A 22,221-nucleotide genomic window follows, 5' to 3' on the forward strand; every position below is an offset into this window, starting at 1 on the left:
TTGGAGTTTGTTAAGCTTCCTGGATGAATACATTGTTTTCATCAAGTTTGGGAAGTTCTTAGTCACATTTTTTTCAAATATTCTTTATTCTCCCTATTTTTTTCTTCTTCTGGGGCTCTTGTTAGGTGTATATTGGTATGCTTTATGGTATTCTATAGGTATCTGAGGCTCTGTTCATTTTTCTTTATCTTTTTCCTTACACTGGATAATCTCTCTATTAATCTATCTTCAAGTTTGTTGATTCTTTCTTCTGATAATCTAATTTTGTTATTGAGCCCCTTTAGTGGATTTTTCATTTTAGCAGTTGTACTTTTTAATTCCAGAATTCCTACTTGATTCTTTTTTGTGGTTTCTATTGTTTGTTAATATTTTCTCTACTTGGTGAGACATTGTTATCATAATTTCCTTTCATTTTTATTTTATTAATATGTTTTTATTGCTTTCAGAGAGGAAGGGAGAGGGAGAGAGAGATAGAAACATCAATAATGAGAGAGAATCATTGATCAGCTGTTTCCTAAAGTGCCCCCTCCAGGCATGTGCCCTGACCGGGAATCAAACAGTGACATTCTGGTTCATGAGTCGATACTCAACCACTGAGTCACACTGGCTGGGCTCCTTTAATTTTTAGACATGGTATCCTTTAGTTTTTAAAAACTTATTTCTAACAACTGATTTAAAGTCTTTGTCTACTAACTTAAACATCCTTGCCCTCTCAGAAATATTTTCTGTTGGCTACTTATTTTACAGGGTATGCAGCAAACTTTTCTGTTTCTTTACAGATCTTGTAAATTTTGTCCAAATTAAATGCTTAACATAATATATTGTAACAACTTGAAATCAGATTCTCTCTCCCCAGGTTTGTTGTTGTTGCTGCATTTTGTTATTGTGTTTCTTGTTGCTGCTTATTTGTTTAATGACTTTCCTGAATTAATTCTCTATATTCTATATTCTCTGCAGTGAGAAACCCTTGAGTTCTCTGCTAGCTTCTTTTTTTTAAGTCCTTATTTTTAAGTCTGGTTTCTAAGGTTCACTCATAGTTCAGTATAATTTAGTGGTGAGGCAATGATTGGTCTCAAGTCTTTTTAAAATGTCTTTGTGTCTTCTACCCTTTGACAAGGGGAGCTATGTCTGAAGGTACACATTCAAACTTCAGGCAGTTTGAATACCTGAAGAGCCTTAGCTTTCAATTGCTAAGTGCACAGGGCCTGAAGGTCAGCCAGAGGTGAGTGACTGGCCCCTTCTTTCCAAGGTCTTTTCCAAGCATGCATATGTGTGCAGCCTTCTAGATCCCCAAGAATATGTTGGAGCTTTTCAAAGTTCCCTGTGGTTTTCTAGTTCTCCAGGGCTTACTTTTAAACTTTTGCTCTTGTTTGCTCCAACCAAAATCACAGCCTTAGGCAGATTAAGGATTGCCAGCAGATTGCTATTGTTTTTGTAATGCCCTAGGGAAGGTTCCTCCACTCACCCCACCCCCTCCCACTGTGAGTCAAATCACATAGCCACCACACCTTGGGAATGGATATTTTCCTGGTAGCTGCTAATTTAGACAAATATTGACTTGTGCTCTAGGGATGGGGCTTTTAACATAACACCAAAAGAGGTCAATGTTCTCCATTAGCTTTGAGACTGCTGACTTTTCTTAGCTATTAGGCCACCAATATGGGGAGGGAGAAGAGGATGGGAATAGGCCCACGTTTCAATTCCACAAACACCACTGTCTTATTGACGCTTAGTAGTTTCTCTTTGATAGATGGTTTGCAGTTCATTCAGTGGCTTTGATACATGTCCAGAGTTCTGAAACGGTTGATTTAAGTTGTTTTGCCAGTGCTTTTGTTGTTTTTATGGTAGAGTGGTTCACCAAGATCCTCACTTCACCATTCAAAAGTTGATCTCCCTTGAAAGCATTTTAAGAAGAGAAGTACCTCAGTAAGTGGGAAGTCCATCCAGGAAGAAGCAATGAAGCACACAAAGTAAAGTGCAGGACATAGCTTAGAAAAGTGTGATGTTACCTCATTTAGCAATGCTTCTATCATGGAAGAAATATATATATATATTATAGCTGATTCAGAAATAAAGTCATAGAGTAGAAGCATGGCTAGGAAGGAGCATGGGGAGCTGATGAAAAGAGGAAAGGCTGGAGGGTTATGGAAGTATGCTGGAGTACTTGTCCTGTTGAAGGGAAAATATAGATGTATGTAAGGGTCACAATAAGTTAGGTTAACCACGAGAAGAGTATAGACGGGATGTATTGTTTTTGAAAGAATAATTTGATCTCGTCAATGGAAAGTAGAAATCCAAACTTTTCATGAGAAAAAGGACATTTTGGACTATTCCAAAGATGTAAAAGAGAAGAAAGAAAGTAGAGTAAATGGAAAATACAAAATGAGGTAGCGGAAAGAATTCCTGAAATAACACTAATTAAACGAGATGAATTAAACCATAAATAAAAATGCAGATACTCTTTGATTGGCTATAAAAAATAAAATGCAATAATATATTGATAGCAAGAGCTCATTTAAGCAAAACTGGAAAATAAAAGGCTAAAAAAACTTATTATTTAAATTACTTTAATATTAAATATTTAATATTAAATATGTTTACTTAATATTTTATTTAATATTATTTTATTAACCATATTATAAAAGAAAGAAGTTCAAAGTTCAAAGTTCCCTGTGGTTTTCTAGTTCTCCAGGGCTTACTTTTAAACTTTAGTTTTAACAAGTTTAGTATTAGAAGAAAAAATAAATTTAGGGTGAAAAATAACATAAGCAACAAATAGAAATGTTATATACTATAAGGAATAATAAATAAAAAAGACGTAACCATAAATATACATGGACTCGGCAATGTAGACTCAAAATATATAAAACAACAAGCAGCTGAAATGGGGGAAATGGATATATCCCAAATTATATTTGGAGATTTAACACGACTTTTCCAGAATGTGATACATCAAGCAGAACAAAAATAGCAGAATAGAATGTTTGACTAACCCAATTAATAGTCTTGAACTAAAATATGTGCACACACACATACCTCTTTTTAACTAGCACAGGAAATATTCACAAATCACAAAGAACAATTTCAAACCATAATGAAATAAAGTTAGAATTCAATAAAAAGAGAACACTTAAAAATCCCATATTCTTGGGAAAAAATTAAATTACCTTTGGGCTAAAGAAGAAATGACAAAGGAAATTACGAGGTACTTAGGACGGAATTACAATGCCAAAGTTTGTGCTGAGTTACAATGTCAAGATGTGCGCTAAAGCAATACATAAGGGAAATTAAAAATTTTGACTACATTTATTGGAAAATTAGAAATCCTGAGAAGCGAAGAACCAAGTGTGTAACTCAAGAAGCAAAAAAGATAAGAAAAGAAAAGGAGCAATAGAGCGAGCTCACAAAAAATGAGGAAGTAAGTAGCATAAAGGCAGAAGTGAAAGGAGAGAACTACAAATGATAAATGAACAAAACTAAAAATAGGCCCTTTGAAGATACTCCACAAACTTCTGATGAGCATACCTAAGCAAAAAAGACTCTTCAGGTAACTATGGGCTTTTCTTGTTCATGCTCATCAACTTAGGGTTTCAAGAGGGCTGTTTTTCCTTAAGGAAAGGGGGAGAGGAGGGGATGAGCCTCTGTAGGAGGTGGAGCCTATCTCTGGGAAAGTTTTTGCTTTGAGTAATAGTGGTAATGGTAGTGGTAAAATGCAGATTCCCACCTGCAAGGGATCTGGGAAGGTAACCAAGCTTTTTACTTGAATATAATGGTTAGGAACACAATTTGGGTAAAGAGAGAAGAATGGATATTGGGTAGGCAAGCAGCGGTTTTTGCCTCAACAACTATATACCCAGTGCATTGGAAAACTTAGGTAAAGAGCATAAATTTTCAGAAAAAAATGTAAAATGTCATATGAATAAATAGAAAACAGTATAAACACTCATAGACTAAGTTTTCTTATATACGAGAAAACATGTTCTATTAGCCTCCAGGCACAACCAGTGTTACAATTTGTTGAACAAATAAGCCTTATTTTACATACGTTTTTCCATAAAATAGTCAATATTAAAGTATTAGTATAACCATAATGACCATACTTGTTAAGAAAATGAAAGGAAAGAAAACAAAGTGGACATTAATGAAAAAAATCTTTAAAAAAATATTGGCCAGCCAAATCCAAAAGTATATTTTAAAAAATATAGTTTATCAGGATTAAGTAGGGTTTATCTTAGGATTCATGTTATTTAAAAATCAAAAGCATATGAATATAAAATTCTCCATGTAAATGGACTAGAGAAGAAAATCACAGGATCTCAATAGATGCAGGAAATTCTTAATAAAGTTTAAGATGAAAATGTCATGAAAACTAGGAAGACAAGAGAACTTCTTTTGCTTAATAAAACTTTCAGCCAACATTATATTTAAAACTTCAAATGCATCTTTTTAAGGCTTGGAACAAAACAAAAATGGTTACTTTCCACTACTGTTGAATATGGTATTAGAAATACTCGCTAACACACTAAGATGATGAGCATCACCAACACCAATCCCAGCAAAAGATTCAAGTGCCAGGAGGGTAAAGACAAAACTGTTATTATTTGCAGATAATGTGCTCATTTACATAGTCAAGAGACGTAAAACTAAAAAAGGGTTTAACAAGATAGCTGGAGATTGTGCCCAGCATACTGAAACCAATAGGGTTTGTTTTGACTAGCAATAGTCAATAACCAATTAAAAAATATAAGAGAAAGTAAAATAGCCTTTCTCGGTAGCATTAAAAACTATCAAGTATTTCGGACCTTATATAACGAAAACAACATGTGATCGTTATGGAGTATAATTTAAAACTCTATTAAAGGACATAAAGAAGACCTGAATAAATGGAGCGATGTACCATACTCATACATAAGGTGACTGAACAGTGTAAAGATGCCAAATTCCTCCAAATCAATGCACACATTCTATGCAATTCCAATAATTCCAGGTTTTTTTCAGGGAATGGTGACAAAATTATTCTAAAATTTACAATGAAGAATGAAGCTTGAAGAAGAGCAAAGAAGGGACTCACCTTACTAAGTATCGAGACCTATTAAAAGCCAAGTGCTAACAACAGCATGACATTAGTGCAGGAACAAATAGATTAACGACACCAAGTAGAGAATGCAAAAGCAGACCTGGGTATACAGAGGCAGTGCCACAAATCAGTGGAGGAAAGGGTGGGTTATTCCGTCTATGGTATTTTAGAAATTGGCTAACTGGAGAAATATAAAGGTGGATCTCTATCTTAAGCATATGTGGAAGAAACCCCAAATAGATTAAAGGCTTAAACGTGAGAGATTAAAACTATGAAACTATTATTGAAAAATGCAGAACATCTTTGTAACCTGGGAGTGGGGTGTAGTAAGAAAGATTCATAAATAAGATCCTTGAAACAAATTTTGAGGGGAAAAATGGTAAGGTTTAATTACATTAAAATCTAGGACTCCTATTCAAAAAAGGGTACCAGAGGCAAAGTTAGCAGATGGGTAACAGACTGGACAAAGATTTTTCCAGCATGAAAATCAACCAAGGATTAATATTTAGAATACGTACGATATTCCTGCAGAATGACAAGGAAAAAAACAGGAAACCTGATGGAAAACTGGACGAAGGATATTGTGGAAATACTTCGATTTAACCTTGGTTAAAACTGTAGTTGGAAGCAAAGGTCACAAATCACAACTAGAAAACCTTGGGAGGAAAACACTGTTGAAAATGCAAGGCATTATCCTTGCTCACAGGCCTGGAGATACATCTAGCAGGGCTGCAATTTCTTCGTTTTCTGAACACTTTGAACCCCTCGGGTGAGGGGTGAGGGGTGAGGGAGGCGGGCTCTCCTGGCCCTGCCAGCTCGGGCCTTGCTAAGGCCTTGGTAGCTGGAGAGGAGCAGCTGCTTTGCTGAGTGAATGGTGCGCCTCCCCTCCTCCAGTGAGATCGCCACCTTTCTTAGCGCTAACAGTTCAGGGCTGGGAATCCCAGAACCCTCAGCTCCAAGAGCCAAACAGGCAAAGCCGGGGCCTTCCTCCGTTAGGCCTGCCTCTTTTATTGTAAAAAAAATATTTAATTGTGGTAAGATACACAAAAATTTACCATCTTAACACATTTTAAAGTGTATGGTGCAGTAGTGTTAAGTACATTCACATTCTTATGCAACCAATCTCCAGAATTCTTTTTTGTCTTGTAAAAGTAAAAGTCTATACTTATTAAATAGCTTCCCATTCCCCCTCCCTCTAGCCCCTGGCAACCACCATCCTCCTTTCCGTCTCTGTGCTTACTACTCTAGGTGCCACATTCATACAAGTGAAATCATGCAGTGTTGGTCTTTTTGAAACTGGCGGTTTTTGCTTAGCATAATGTTCGCAAGGTTCATCCACGTTGGAGCATGTGTCACCATTTCCTTCCTTTTTAAGGTTTAATAATATTCCATTCTATGTATATATCCCACCTGTTTATCCATTCACCTGTCAATGGACACTTGGGTTGCTTCTACCTTTTACTTATTGTGAATGCTGCTGCTATGAACACGGGCTTACAAATATCTCTTCCAGCCCCTGCTTTCAATTTTGGGGGGTATATACCCAGAAGTGGCATTACTGGGTCATATGGTAGTTCTATTTTCAATTTTTTTAGGTACCATTGTACTGTTTTTCCACAATGGCTGCACCATTTTTCATTCCCTCCAAACAGTTCCCAAGTTCCCAATTTCTCCACATCTTTGTCAACCCTTGTTCTTTTTAATATTAGCCACCCTGATGGGTGTGAGTTGGTATCTCATTGTGGTTTTGGTTTGCATTTCCCTAATAATTAGGAATGTGAAGTATCTTTTTATGTGTTTGTTGGCCACTGGTATGTCTTCTTTGGAGAAAAGTCTATTCAAGTGCTTTGCCTGTTGTAAAAACTGGCTTGTTTGTTTTTTGTTGTTAAGTTGTAGGAGTTCTTTATATATTCTGGATATTAACCCCTTGTCAAATGTATATTTGCAAATATTTTCTCCCATTCTATAGGTTTCCTTTTGCTTTCTTGTTTCCTTTGATGCTAGACCTGTCCCTTTGCAGTCTGTCCTGTACCTGTGAGCCCCATCACTCATTTCCATTGGTGGTGGTCATGATGGGGGTGGTGGGCCCCAGTGTGAATGTAGTAAGTAGTGGCACCTGGTGGCTCTTCTCTCCCAACTTGTTCTTACTTAGATTCCTTTGGTTGCAACGAGACAAAGATTTCTGGGCACCAATTAACAGAGTTATTAAAAAAAATATTTTGTTTTCTAAATGCTTTTTTAGTACCTATCCAAGACAATGCTAAGCAAAATTTAGACATTACCACACTACCTCTGGCCCTCTATGGAAGGAAAGGCTTCTTCAAATGTGCAAGCATTCTGAGTCCCTGAGTTGGTTTGGCTCATTGGTCCCAGGGATAGACCCAGCCAGGGGTGCTTCGGTTCACAGAGGGGCTCAGAGGCAAGGCGGCCGGGGGGTGCAGATCTTTCTCGCAGCTTTCCTGGGAGTGGCGGCCCCTGGCGGCCCTGCTCACAGCCCTCGGGCCTCGGCTAAGGCAGGCTCAGTGGACCTCTTACCTGATCTGTCCCACCGAGGGCGAGCTTCTCGCTGGGCTCCAGCAGAAACCTCGAAGCCAGTCGGGGCAACCTCTAAGCAAAAGCACGTGTTAGAGTCTCTCCTTCTGGAAGGATAGCCCCTTTTTCTTGGAAAAGGACACCAGATTTTGATGTAACTTGCCAAGAAAAATAGGATTGTCTGTTGATGCCATCTGCCTCCCGAAAAAGGAAGAGATTGTAACATGGTGACATCAGAGGGTGTCAGGATATTTTTGCAGGTCTCCCGTGACAAGTCCTCCCATCCTTTTTCATTGGGAATGGGGGCCTGGTGAAGGCCTGGTGAGATCAGACTTATTTGCAAACAAGCAGGGGCCCTCCCTGCAGGCAGCCAGGTATAAATTAGTGAGACTCGTGCAGCCAGTGCTGGAAGGGGGAGGGAAGTGAGGACCAGGAGGTGAAGACTGTGAAACGGATGTTATTGTTGTGGCTCTGACCCCACGTGGCCCCTCATTGGTCCTAGGAGACTCAAGTGGAATATGTAGTCATTTCTCCTGTTTCTTTCACACTTACACCAACTCCTTCCTACCCTGACCAAGGCTAAGACAGCATTAGGGTAGCCCGTCTCCTCAGGAAGAAATGCCTGGGGCTGCTCTGGGCTGGGACAGCCGTTGGCACCTGTGTTTTTTACTGGCCGAGTCCAATGCAAACCCTTGCAACTCTCCCCTTTATCCCAGCCCCTCTCCTGGACACACCTCCTCTCACACAAAGCCAGCTCAGCAATTGGCACCCGATCCCTGGGTTTTTCTGTAGTTCCAAGAGCTAAAGCGTCTTCAGGGAGCCGGCCAGCCTCAGCCTGACCTGGAGCTTTGGGAAAGGCCCCAGGCCCCATCAGCCCAAAGAAGCCTCTGGGGAGTTTTCCCAGTGTGTTTGGCACCTCCTAGTGGAAAGTTTCTGAACTGCTGGTGGAACCCCTCCCTCCCCTCTCTTCTTGTCTTCGTTTGCTCTCGGAAGTCCTCTTCAGTCCCACTTTATGGCCCCATGTAGAGGTAGACAATGGCTTTTCAGGCCCAAGAGGGAACCCTCACTCCTTGCAAAGGGCAGAGGGGATGCAGGATCCAAGGCTGCGGCCTGTGATGGTTGACAGGAGCTAACTGTGGGGAAGGAGTGGAAAGTTGGAAGCCACCAGGAATGAGTTCCCCATACAGATGGTGCCTACCCAGACCTCCCCCTTCCACTACAGACCCCACGCTGGAGCCCCCCACCCATAGGCCTGCAATTCCAGTCCCCACAGATTGACCCTCTGGTTCTTCCCACCAGCCCCTGGGCCCTGGCTTTGAGGGTAGGTGGGGCTGGGGTTTGGGGCTCAATGTGGCCACATTGCACACCAGACCAGGGCTTAGTGCCAGGTTCAGGGAAGGAAATGAGCAGTCATCCAGTGCCCTGTCATCCCTCGGCTTCCAGGAGGCTGTGCTACTCTCAGGTGAGAAGGGCCGAGGCAGAGTGGCCATGGCAGCGTCAACGTGGTCTGTCACCTCAGGAGGAAACACCTGGGCTGCTCAAAGAAAGGAATCGTGCCACAGCTGAGCAGCACAAATTGGGAAGCTCATGGAGGCCATGGCCCTTATTTTTCAGACTTGGAAGCTGAGACCCAGGGGGTAGGTGATTTGCTCAAGGGGTTTTATCTTAAACTTACTTTGTAGTAGAAGACACCACACCACATCATGTTCCTGTCACAGACCACAGGCTCCAGGATGGAAAAGAACTTCAGTCCTGTCCAAACTCTTGTCTCCAAGCTATCCCCCAGCCAGGCTTAAAAAGAGAGTAAAGCTTCATAAACATGGCTATGAAAAGCCTCTGGATATTGGGAACACCTTCTGCTCTTCTCCACGTCACAAGTGTCACCAAACAGCGATTTCTGTGGTCTTAGTGACAGCCAGCGATTGCAGGAAGGGAGCTAGCAGGATTAGGAGTAATGCTTTTGCTGTACTGTCTTTCATTTTTATGATCTATGCATTGGTTTTCAGCCATTCTGAATTCTGCCATTTCTACAGACTTTCTCCCTCATCATATGGATTCAAAACTGTAAAATCACCTGTGACCCTTGATATCTCCTTGATATCTCCTTGATATCTCCTTGGTATCTCCTTCCTTAACTCTCTACTGCTTTATCCAATCAAATAATTGGATAACAGGGCCTATGTTCAAATAACAGGGCCTATGTTACTGATTCCACCTCTAAAACTCCTTTGCATACTGTATTAGTCTTCTTGAGCTGCCATAACAAAACACCACAGGCTGGGTGGTTTATTTCTCTCACAGTTCTGGAGGCCAGAAGTCCATGATCAAGGTGCCAGTAAATGCAATTTCTTTTCTTTCTTTTTTTTAAAAATTTGATTTCAGAGAGAGGAAGGGAGAGAGGGAGAGACAGAAACATCAATGGTGAGAGAGTCATCGATCAGCTGCCTCCTGCACGCCCCCCACTGGGGATCGAGCCTGAAACTCGGGCATGTGCCCTGACAGGGAATCGAAACACGATCTCCTGAATCTTAGGTCAATGCTCAGCCGCTGAGCCACTCTGGATGGGTGGCAAATGCAATTTCTGATGAGGCCTCTCTTCCTTGCTTTTAAGACATCTGCCTTCCCACCAGTCCTCATGTGGCCTTTCTTCTGTGCACTTGAGGGGGGAAAGGGAAGAGGGAGGAGAGAGAGAGAGAGAGAGAGAGAGAGAGAGAGAGAGAGAGAGAGAGAGATGGCAGGCTCAAAGGACCTGGTTTTGAACCCTAACCTCTTGGAACCTTAGTTACTTCACCTGTGCAATGAGCTGTGCTGACTTAGTGAGCTAAGCTTTGTCAAGTTCTCAGCAGGAACACTCAGGACTCCTGCCAGTCGGGTGTGGGAGCCTAGATTTGCCACTGAGCACTGACTGCTGAGTTGACAAGGTCACACAGAAAAGTACCAACGTTGGTGTTTCCAAAGTCTCTTGGGAATGTTAGCTCTGCAGGATTGTGGTCGGTGTTACCGAGAAGAAAGTTGTGGTACTGGATATATAAGGGGAATTATGGGTCCAACACAGCTAACAGGTCTTTAATTGCTAATGTATATTGTAACTTTCTCAGAAGTGACAATAATTTACATCATTTTCCAAACCGATTAGCCACAGAATCCTCTTTTCATAACCCCCACCCCTACCCCACTAGGATTGAGCGTTGTATAAAACTAATTTGGGAAACAATGGTTAAGTAAGCCTGAGAATAAAAGTGAATCGCTCGTTCAATATTTACTTTTCTCGTAGCTGGAACCAAGACATTAGAACTTGATATTGTTAATAGCCATGAGGCTGGGAACTAAACGTTTATTTAGTTTTGATTTTATGGAGCTTAACTGACCTGCTGGCTAGTGAACAGAGTAAAAGCCACAACTCGCAGCCCGTCTCCATGACCCGGGTCCTTGTTCCGCGCCCCAGCCACGCCGGCTTCATGCCCAGGGCGCGTCCTCTGCACTTCCAGCCTCGGCCATCGCACCTGCCCCAGACCTCATGAAACTCTCACTGTTTGAACGTCTCACATGACCTTTAGCTTGTCCAGTCTTGTTGTTTGTGTATGTGTTTTTGGTTAGAGCTTCTGGCTGGCCTTTGCCCCCGGTTCTTGGGAGGTAGCCCCTAAATCCTTGGGATTTTTCCGAGTTATGAGTGTCTTCGTTACTCGTGGTGGGCCTCTCAGACCACACCTGTGACTGTGCGAACGAGGTGACTCTGCATGGGGGCTGGCCACGCCAGGAAGGTCAACCACGTGTTAGAAATGTGGGACTTGGAGCCACAGGATATCCTGACAGGCTGCTTCATGGGGAGGAGAAGAGGCCTGAAGCTTGAGTCCCAGGCAGTGATTCAATGAATCAGGCTATAGAATGAAGGCCCAGTAAAAACATGGACACCAAAGCATGGTGAGTCTCCCTGGTTGGTAATACTCCATCTCTTGTCATGTGTCATGATGCATTCTGATTCCACAGGACCAGGATGTGACACTTCACACTTGGGACCTCCCACAACTCCCCCTCTGCATCTCTTTTTTTGGCTGGTTCTGATTTGTGTCCTTTGACTATAATCATGTGAATGGTTCTAGTGAATTCTTGAACCTGAGTGGGGAGTGGGCCCCTTCAAATCTGTAGCCAGTTAGTCAGAAGCGAGGGTGTCTGAACTGAGGGCAGTGTGTGCTGTTAACCTGTAGGGCAGGGGTGGGGAATGTCCAGCCCGAGGGCCGTAAACGGTCCATGAAATCATTTGATCTGGCCCTGCCAAGGCAACCGCAAACAGGACTCGAAATTTAATAAGTTCAGTGACATGTTTGACCATATATAGCAGGCTAATTTTTAAGTTGATAATTTTGTATGTCCCTCAAATGATGTTACAAATATCCAAATGGCCCTTGGCGGAAAAAAGGTTCCCCACCTCTGCTGTAGAGTATGGCCTAACTCTCGGTAGTTGGTGTCAGAAGTCATTGCAGTCATGCCAAGTGAAAGAAGTTGGACATAAAGGAGTACATAGTATAGTCTTTAAAAATGCAAACTACTATATATACAGGGGAGGCAAAAGTAGGTTTACAGTTCGTATGGAAAAGGCACGCAGATTATGAGGATCACAATAGCTTTATTAACTCAAAAGAATGTCACTCATTTCTTGTAGTGACAGGAAGCAGATCAGTGGCTGTCTGCTGGGCAGAGGGAGGGGAAAGGAGGGATTACAAAGGGGCAGGGGGAAATTTCTGGGGGGTGATGTATATGTTCACTATGTTGATTGTGGTGATGGTTTCATAGATGTATAAACATGTTAAAAACTTATCCCCTGGCTGGGTAGCTCAGTTGGTTAAAGCACTGTCCCAATACACCAAGGTTGTGGGTTTGATCCCCAGTCAGGCACATATAGCAATCAACCAATGAATGCATAAATAAATGGAACAACAAATCGATGTCTCTCTCTCCCTTTCCCTCTTTCTCTCTAAAATCAATAAAAAAGTGTTTATTAAAAAAACTTATCAAATTGCACAAATTTAAATATGTGCAATTTATTATATGTCAATAAAGCTAACTATTTTTTTTTAAAAAGCTCAGTGCAGTCCTCACCTATCATGACACTGTCCAGAACCTTCCATGGTCTACCCAAAGTCTACCAAATCAAAACCTTCCATGGTCCTGTCCTAAGCTAGTTTTCCAGCCTTGCCTTTCGGCATTGCCTACACATATCCTTTGCTCCCACCAAGTGATATTTCTTGCTATTTTCCAAGTAGACCCCATGCTTCCCTCCTTTGTAACATTGCTTGTGCTCTTACTTCTGCCTAGATGCCCTTCCCCAAGTTACCACTCTCTCTCTACCGAGTAGGTTTACTAACCTTTAAGCTTAGTTTCCATATAATTCCACAAAATCTTCCTTTAGTTCTTGAGTCAGAAATGACCGGTGCCTTTCCTAAACCCCTGTAATGCTGCTTTGTGTGGCATTTTTCAGTGTCTCATGCTTCCTATGTCCATGTGTATGTATAGAAGTAAATCTGCCAGTTAGACTATTAGCTTCTTGAGGGTGGGGGGCTATATATTTGATTCATTCTTGTGTTTTCCATGACAAGTAGCATTTAATTCTTTACAAATAGAAGATAGTTAAATAGTAAATAGCCCAAACCACAAATTTCTCAGCATCCTTCCCATAAAATTGTTTAGATCCTTAAACCATTATGTTGCTCAGTCTCTTCCTCCAGCTCCTCCTCTTCTTTTTCATGATAAACCACACTTACTTTCTTAACTCTCTTCTTTTTTTAATATTTTTACTGATTTTAGAGAGAGGAAGGGAGAGGGAGAGAGAAACATCAATGATGAGAGAGTAATTGAACGGCTGCCTCCTGCATGCCCCTTGCTGGGGATCGAGCCCGAAGCCCGGGCATGTGTCCTGACTGGGAATCAAACCTCGACCTCCTGGATCCTCGGTCGATGCTCAGCCACTGAGCCACACGGGTTGGACTTAACTCTTTTCTTAAGTCAAGCCCTTTCCTCGTACCCTTGTTTATGTTAGGGGGACTCATGTGTTTGTATTTTGGTATTATTGTATGTTCTGTCTACACAGTAAATACTATCTACTATCCAGAAAATTTCACTGCTGCCTTAAGTCTTAATATTTAATTTTTCATCTTTTGTTCAATGTCTTGGCCATAGAGCATAGTGATTAAAGTTTCAGGTTTCAGTGCCACCAGGTGGATCTGAATCCCAGCTCTGACACCTACTTGCTGTGTGACTGCAAGCAGGTTACCTAGCCATCAGTTTGGTCATCTGTAAATCGGAGATGGTAATAATGGCTGCATCCTAAGATTTAGGACTAAATGAGCTAGTACGTGGGGAGTGTTTACGAAAGTGTCTAGCATATAGTAACCACTCAATAGCTATTATTCTTTCACTGCATGCTAGAAGCATTCGGCGAAGGAGTGGTGAGACAGGCTGGCCTGGAAAGGGTAACCAAGTGGATTTGTGCTTGATAGAAGCACTTGGAGATTGCAATAAAAAATACAGATTCCTGGCCCTACCTGAGAGATTCTGATGGACCCCAGGAACCTGTCTCTTCAGATATGCTCCTCAGTTGACGCTGGTGGCCAGCCAGGCAAAGGAGAAAGTGCACTAAATTTGGGGTAAGGAGATCAGGGCTCTGGTGCTGTTTTTGCCCATGACCCAGTGTGTGACTTTTCTGAGGCTTCATTTTCTTGTTTGTAAAATGCAGTGAACAAATTTGACTTATCCCTAGGGTTGCTGTGGGAGGTTAGATTGCTAAAGTCATTTCTGTGGGAAGCAGGCTTGCTGTGCAGAAAAGAACATGGGCTTTGGAATAAGACAAGCCTGATGTGAGTGCCACATCTGATACTTACCAGACACTGCCAGCCCCCCTTTCTCTCTAGTATGACCCTGATTTTGCTTGGAGTATAAATGTGCCCAGTAGAAAATAGTCTACCTCCCATGCTCTTTTGCAGTTCAGGGTGGCCACAGGATGCAGTTCATACAAATCTGCTAAGGATTTCTGGGAAGGTTTTTGTTTTCCTAATACAGGCTTTCAACCCTGTTGTTCCCTTTGCCCTCTTCTTCCGGCCTGGGACATGGAAGAGAGGGCTGGAGTTGCAGCAGCCATCATGTTGTGCATGAACACTCATGGGAGGGATGCCTATAAGCTGAAGATGATGCAGCAGAGAGATGAAAAGATTTGGGTCCCCAGGGGCATCGCTAAGTGGCTGTACTAGCTCTGGACTGCCTACCTCCAGACTTCTTATATGAGGCAAATGAATCCCTAATTATTTAAGGTAGAAGTTATTTTTGTTGGCTATTTGTACCCTAAAGCTAGTTAGGAAGAATTTTAAAAGAATAAAGTTGCTAGAACCATGTCTGACCCAGTGGACATTCCTGTGTGTGTCCCCCTTCTCCAGCTATAAGACATTCTGCATTTGTGAAATGAGGCCCCTTCTAAATCTAATGTCCTATACTTGCCTGATTATAACAGAAGAATTGGGCTTCGGGTGCTGGTTCCTGGAATAAAGGACCGTTTCCTGGGATATGGGGAGGGTTTGCAAAGGCACCTCACCACATGACTAGGCACAGGTGCAGCATGGACGACCTGCAGCATCTGAACCCTACAGAGGCTGCCACACCCTAATCAAAGCAGATGTGAGGTGAAGTGTGCAAAACTCGGGTCCAAGGTACACAAAATTGCCTTTGCTCTGACATAAGCATGGAAGACAATTCTAAGGGTCCTATCCCTGGTGACACACACATTTGAGAGTAAGAATGAAAACCTGTTAACTTCCACTCTCTTCCCTGGACACATATTACATTTCCATAATATTCTCCTATTGGAAACTTAAGTACCTGGGTTCGAGCGTGGGCACCTGTGCATCAGTGGGGAGAGAGAGGAAAGTTCTGGTTTTCATTACAGTTCTTACAGGCCCAAGCGTGGCTTTAATAGGATCAGACACATGCCCTTTAGGACCCATAGGAATGTACATGACTCATCAAAGCCAGCTGCTCCCTCTGCTGCCGGAATCTGCAGGTCCCCGTGGCCTTCCTGGCACTGCCAGTTTGAGCACTCCAGCCAGGGCTGAAATCAGCAGCACCAGATCGGTACTAGTAAAGCTCTCGCAAACCTCACGGACCAAAACAGTGAACACAGAGGGAACTTGTTTCTTAGCAAATGTATTTTTCCACCATTATTTTTTAAAAACTTGAACTGCTGTCATACAATGAGATGAACCTGTGGGGCTTCAGCACAGACGTGCTTTCTCTCTCCCTGGGGCTTTCTAGGCCCCTAGGCAGGACTGGTGGATTTTGCCCTCAGCAGGCTGAGTTTTGCCCAGTCCTTTGGCTCCTTTCCAGACCAGCCTTCACAAGCCAGTCCCGTTCCGTCCCTTGCTCAGAGTCGCTCGTGTCACTTGCCTCCACGATCAGCAGCTTTGAGTAGTTGATTTTCCGCTCCTGGGGCAGTCTTGGCTGGATGGACAGGAACAGGGCCAGCCAGAGCACAAGGACCACGCAGCTGGCCTGGTAGAGCACAGCCAGGCTGAAGTGCCTCACCACGAAGCCCCCCACAAAGCTGCCCAGGCTGGCTCCCCCTCCATAGAAGTGGCCTCGGAACATGGCACTCAGAGGCCTCTCCATTCCAGGAGTGGCGAGGTCTTCTATTGAAGCCCCCACCGCCCACCACAGAGCCCCATTGCTGAGAGCACTCAGGATCTGAACAGGGAGGACAGACCACCAGCTCCAGAGGAAAGAGTAGTACAGCAGCTGCCCTGAGAGGCAGCCCAGCCCCAGCCCCACCGTTCCCACTCTGGACAGTTTCCTAAGCAACGTGGCTTTGAATGGATGAAGTAGAACTTCGCCCAGCAAGCCCAGGGCAACCGAGAAACCCATAACCAGCTCGCTGCTCCCATGGTCTTCCATGTGCCAGAACAGAAAGTTCTGGACTGTGCTGGTGGCGGCTCCTATCAGAAAGACAGTGAAGGCTAGGAGCATGAGTCGGGGGTCGCCCTCTACCAGAGACAGTGCTTTGCTGGTTTTGTAGCTGGGCTCCCGGCACCTGCCGATGGGGATGGGAAAAACAGTGCTCACCAGTAAAGCCAGGATGCTGAGCAGCGAGTAGCCATAGAAGTGCACCACGCCCCGGGGGCCACTCGTGTTCAGGAAGCAGTCCAGCTGCTCCACCAAGGCTGCGATGCCGCACACGCCCGCCGACGTGCCCAGCAGCTTCCAGATCCAAAGGCTTCGGTAACGGTCAGTGGCGTCCACAAAATCCAGGTATTCAAACAGGCTGTCACCGGCCACCTGCTCCTGAGGGGCTGTCAGCAGCTCCCAGAACACCATGGACACGAAGCAGGGAATGAAAGTCCATCGCAACCCTTCCAAGGAGAGGCCGAGGGCCCCTGAGCTCCCCTTGGCTGCTGAGAAGTTGGCTGGACTTCCCAGCGCTGTGCCCCCAGCAAGCAGAGGGAGGGCAGCACTGACCACCCCAAAAGCACCTTCCCAGGGAGTATCTTTCACCCCCGAAGTGCCAGGATGGAGAACTTCGGCCGTGGTCCTGGCTCCTTCAACAGAGCCCTCAGAGTTTCTGGGCAGGTGACTGAAAGGTTCTTGGACACTTTCCGCTGGTTCTTTTCTGAAGCCAGAAGTGTCCCTGATCCCAGCGCTCCTCTTGGCTGGGCGGTTTGAGGCTGGCCCTTGGGCCGAGGTGAAGTTCCCGGTCAGTGCGGCCTCCGGTGGCAGGGCTGTGGGGGTCCCGCGGTGGCTGCCATGACAGGAGCGGTGCCCCAGGTCTTTGTCCAGCGGCGGCACCAGCACCATGGACAGGCTGGCGCCCACCGAGCCCAGCAGCGAGCCTATCAGAAGCACCCTCCTTTTCTGGTAGCTTTTGGCCAGGAAGGCGCAGAAGGGCGCCCAGAAGGCGGCGACCAGGTGCTGGGTTCCCACCAGGATGCCCACCCAGGGCGCGGCCAGGCCCAGCTGCCTCAGGTAGAGGGTCAGAAACGGGGTCACGCAGGCATCCCGCAGCCCACACAGCAAGTGGAAGAGCCTGGCCACTCCCAGCGCCCTGCTGATGTCCCACTGGGGGTTGGCGCTCATGGCTGCCCCGCGCTGTCGGACCCGGGCGGCGGAGGGCGGAGCTGGGCGCGGGGCGGGCGCGGGGCGGGCGCGGGGCGGGCGCGGCCGCGGCCCGGGAGCGAGGCGCGCGCCGAGGTGCGAGCGGACCCCGCCTCCAGCCTCCCGCGGCAACCGGTCGCCGGGTCAACCGCCCCCCCGCCCCTACGTCCGGCCTCCGGCCCGGAAGTGGCCCCGCCCTGAGGGGCGGTGCACCTGGGGCGGGGGCGGGGCCGGCGCACCTGCGAGGCCGACGCACCTGCGGGCCGCACCTGCGAGGTCCCGGCGCCCTCCTCTGCTCGTGGAAGTGCGGGCGCCGCGCGGCGCACCTGCCCGCCCGTACAGGTGCGCGGGGGCGCGGCCGGTGGCTTGCAGGGTGCGCTCCAGGCTGAGCCCCGGGGGCCCCGTCGCTGTTTCGGGTCGCTCGCCAACCTGAGGTAGGTCCCTGAAACTGTCGGGGAGGCGGAGAGTGAGAATGGAGGTCAAGATCTGAGCCCCCTCCCTCCTCTTCAAGTCTTGACTCAAAAGCCCCTGAATCAAGAACCACCCCGTTACTGTCAGGGACGGGCCCCGCCCACCCTCACGAAATACCCCACCCCACCCCTTCCCCAGACTCGCGCCCTCCCCTGCCCTGCTTTATTTATTATTTATTTATTTATTTATTTAAAAGTATATCTTTATTGATTTCAGAGAGAGGAAAGGAGAGGGAGAGAGACATAGAAATATCAGGGTTGAGAGAGTCATTGATCTGCTGCCTCCTACGCCCCTGACTGGGGATCCAGCCTGCAACCGGGACATGTGCCCTGACCGGGAATCAAACCCTGATCTCCTGGATCCTAGGTCGAAGCTCAACCGCCGGGCCTGCTTTATTTTTCCCCATTGCACTCCTACTGCCTCACACACCAGGGGTTTCTTATCACTGATCTTGGTCACTGCCCACCTCCATCAGAACCACAGTTCCAGGAAGGCAGCTGTTTTCATCCCGGGACTTAGAACTGTCCCAACGGGTGGGAGCGCTCCCTGGAACAGGCAGGACTGGGTGACACAATCTTCTTCACCTGGGACGATCCCCAGAGAGGGCTTGACAACTGAGGGCTGTCTCAGAGTGGCATCCACTCCCCACCCAGGCATCCATCCTAGACCCCGAAACAGTGTGTATGTATTGGAGGGTTTTAATCTACACCTGAGCTGTCCAGCTGGGGAGTGCACAGTCCAGAGGAGATAAGCTAACATTTGATTAAAAAGCGACATTCCAGGGACAGTGACTACTAGCACTTCAACAATCTTAGAACAACAGAAGTGACTTCATTAATTAACATGATAGATATTGGCAAATTTTCACTGGTGAAGTTAGTGGTGTCCAAGTTACAGCGATTGGATATAATTTTTCTGGAGCATTTCATCCCTTGGTGAAGAGTAAGAATCCAGGTGTTCCTGAGGCCCACACGCTTTGGAACGGTGACATAGGCTTTACTCCAAGATGGTCCAGTATCCAGCCACTGATTCAGTGCACTTTCTTTTCTTTAAGTATATCTTTATTGATTTCAGAGAGAGGAAAGGAGAGGGAGAGAGAGAGAAAGAAACATCAACGATGAGAGTCATCGATCAAGCCCACAACTGGGCATGTGCCCTGACTGGGAATCAAACCCTGATCGCCTGGATCCCAGGTTGACGCTCAACCGCTGAGCCACGCCCGGCCGGGCTCAGTGCACTTTCTGTGTCAGGTTTGATTAGAGCCTCTAATTCGGTTGGGGGAAGAGCTGAGGGGTGGTGTGTGTATAGCAGAATTTGATCTACAACTTGCTTTCATTGCAAGTTGGTAGAGGGGTTATTGGGGGGGGGGAGACCCAGAGCCCCACCTAATTCTAAAGACTGTTTGCTTAAAGAACCTAGAAACTATGATTGCCCAAATTGATATGAATCACTTTACATCACCCTAATGGCAGAACAAAAATCTAGCCACCTCCAGGTGAACTCACTTAAATTCAGTGATATCAGTCGCTTCAGGCTTAAAACCACCTGTTACATTGTGGGCTGTCCCTGGTCCCGCTCCTCTCTGGGTTCCGTGGAGGGTCTCACATCCATCTACTCATCAGTCTCCACCTGTTCAGAGCTGACCTCCGCTGCGGGGCAGAGACTGCCCCATGTTGGTGTCCATCAGATGCCACTCACAGCTGCATCTCTTCCCTTTTACTGTCAGGCTCCTTGGGCTTGATTGCTTTCGACTACCTGAGCAAACCTGACCTGCTTCCCACGCCCCATGGCATCACAGGAACTCTCTCTAAGGCTGCCCTTGGGCCCATCTACCTGGACACCCCAGGTAGCCCTTCTTACACTGTTCCTCCAGGCATGGAGAATGTGCTCTGGGACTTGCCCCATTCCCAGGGCAATGAGGCCAAAAATGAATAGCCAACCCCTCTACTCTTGGATCTCCAAAAGCAAAAGGGCTTCTTCCACCTTTACCCCACCCCACAATCCCTGGAGACTCCACCCTGGTGAAAGGGATGGACTCAAGTCAAGCCTTTATGTTCTCTATTACTTCCCCCCACCCCCCCACAACTAGTCCTGGGGGTGAGGGAACAGGCTCTGTGCCACTGATTTCCCTATTTTTACACTGGGTGTGAATTTTTTGAACTCAAAAGCCAAGAATTTTGATATCTAGTCTCTGGTTTCTCTGAAATTAGCCTGCATTCCCACCTCTGTTTTGTGACAGTGTTGTTCAGGAGTCCCTAAGTCAGCTTGTGGTCAGGCAGACAACACACCAGAAGACTCTGATCTGGCCCAAGCGGATTCATTAGGACGGATTAAGTCCTGCCCCCAGTCGCTATAAAAATACAAATATTGCTGGGTGTTAGATTAAGCAGAAGTGCTTTAGTGTGCATTTATTGAATCTGGGATGGGTGAGGTGGGCAGAGGCTCGAGTGAGGGAAGGGAGCAGACTTGGGAGGAGGTGTAGTTGCCTTTGTCTACTTCCCATTTCCCCCAGGACACAGGGCCCTGGCCAAAACAGCAGCTCTTGCTTTGCTTTTAAGGGCTGGGTGGGGAGCTTGAGTGGGAGATGTGGGAAGGAGCGGACATCTGTGCAAGGAGCTGGGCATTGTGTGTGTGCAGCTTTGCCCAGGCCATCCTTGGGTCTTCATGTGGGCCCTGCTCCATCACCCCCCATGGCCAGCCACCTTGTGCTCCGGGCACTCGCTGGCTCCTAGGCAGGGCCAGAAGCTGTCCAGAGCAGCCTGGCCTTGCTCTGGCCATTGGTGTGAGTATTGGACTGGTCGGGTAGTGTATCCTTCCCTTGGGCCCGCAGCTCTCAGACTTGGCGCCTCCACTGCCCCTTCAGGCTCATTGGACGATGCCGGAGAATGTATTGATGGGCATTAGAAGGGGCTTGGGCATGGCTTTGGTCGTTTCCATCTCCTTCTGCTGGTGTGAACTGAGCCATAGCGTCTTGGACTTCTGAGCCCCGGAACATGGCTCTGGGCAGGGAGCAACCTCGAATCTGTGAGTGGAAAGAGACCAGCTCAGAAGACCGATCTCGGGTCAAATCTGCCAGGAATTTTAGAGGTGGGGGGCTCCCCAGAGGGAAGAGCGTCAGAACAAGAAAGAGCACCCGTGGCCTACGGTGAACACTGGGAGAGGAGAGCATGCCTGCATGGGTGACTGTGGATGCCTCCCTTACCCAAACACCTCTCCAGGGGAGACCAGTAGGGTCACATGGACTGGGGCACAGCTGCCACAGTAGGTGAGTGTGTGTTGAAGAGGGCAGTGCCAGTACCGGGCATTGGATCAGGAGGGCTGCAGGCTGAGGGTTCATGAAGGAATCTCAGCTACCCAGAGTTGGCAGTTCATTTACCTTTCTTCCTGGATTCAAGTCACAAGGCAGTGGCCCAAGTTCACACCCATCAGGGACACCTGCCTGGTCTCAGGATCTGCCTCTGGCAAGGCTAGAGGCAGGAGGTGGAAGGGGCTGGCTTCTGCTTAGGTTTGCCCCATGGGACATGCAGCCCAAGAGGTGGTGGGCCCAGCCTCACCTGGTCACATCCCTGAAAGTGCGCCGATGGTCCTTGTCCAGCCACAGTGTCAGCAGCCTCTGGTCCTGGCTCTGGATCTGGACGTTTGCCGTGCGGAAGGTGTTTGTCACTGTCTGCAACAAAGAGACAGCTCATGCACCACCTTTGTGACAGTTGGCCCTGCCAATTTCTCCTACCATGATCTCTGGTGCATTTCTTCAGTCCAGCACATAGGGTCCCTGGCTCTCTTCCTGCAAGTGACTCAGAGCATTGACAATCCTGCAGAAACGGCTTCTCGGCTGCTCTCATCCCAATCTGCCATCCTAATTCTGAACACAACCCGGGATGCTGGCTGGTGCTTGCCAGGCTCAAGTTACCCGAGCACCTCCTATATGACAGGCGTGCTGTGAATGGAATTCTCTAAGTCCTGACTCAGGTTCCATGTTGGATTACATACAAAATTATTTACCTGGGACAGAGGCA

General features: G+C 46.4%; 2 protein-coding genes across 2 annotated transcripts in view; both read right to left on the reverse strand.

The window, feature by feature from the left end:
* Window positions 1-15,795: 15,795 nt before the first annotated feature.
* MFSD6L (major facilitator superfamily domain containing 6 like) lies at window positions 15,796-17,727 on the reverse strand. The gene has a single exon (XM_081161966.1). It carries the CDS (start codon window positions 17,714-17,716, stop codon window positions 15,935-15,937), a length of 1,782 nt encoding a protein of 593 aa, XP_081018092.1. The 5' UTR covers window positions 17,717-17,727; the 3' UTR covers window positions 15,796-15,934.
* A 2,857-nt stretch (window positions 17,728-20,584) lies between these two features.
* PIK3R6 (phosphoinositide-3-kinase regulatory subunit 6) overlaps window positions 20,585-22,221 on the reverse strand; it is a 46,536-nt gene continuing 44,899 nt past the window's right edge. Inside the window, exons 19-20 of the mRNA XM_081161953.1 lie at window positions 21,760-21,872; window positions 20,585-21,227 (exon numbers count right to left, since the gene is read on the reverse strand). Coding sequence (XP_081018079.1) covers window positions 21,071-21,227; window positions 21,760-21,872 — 270 coding nt within the window. The 3' untranslated portion in view covers window positions 20,585-21,070. The remainder of the gene's footprint in view (window positions 21,228-21,759; window positions 21,873-22,221) is intronic.

The sequence above is a fragment of the Miniopterus schreibersii genome, assembly GCF_964146895.1.
Source record: "Miniopterus schreibersii genome assembly, chromosome: 16".
Classification (NCBI taxonomy): Eukaryota; Metazoa; Chordata; class Mammalia; order Chiroptera; family Miniopteridae; genus Miniopterus; species Miniopterus schreibersii.

Coding starts and splice junctions, on each gene's coding strand:
- MFSD6L (XM_081161966.1), bottom strand. CDS start 17,716: ATGAGCGCCAACCCCCAGTGGGACATCAGCAGGGCGCTGGGAGTGGCC.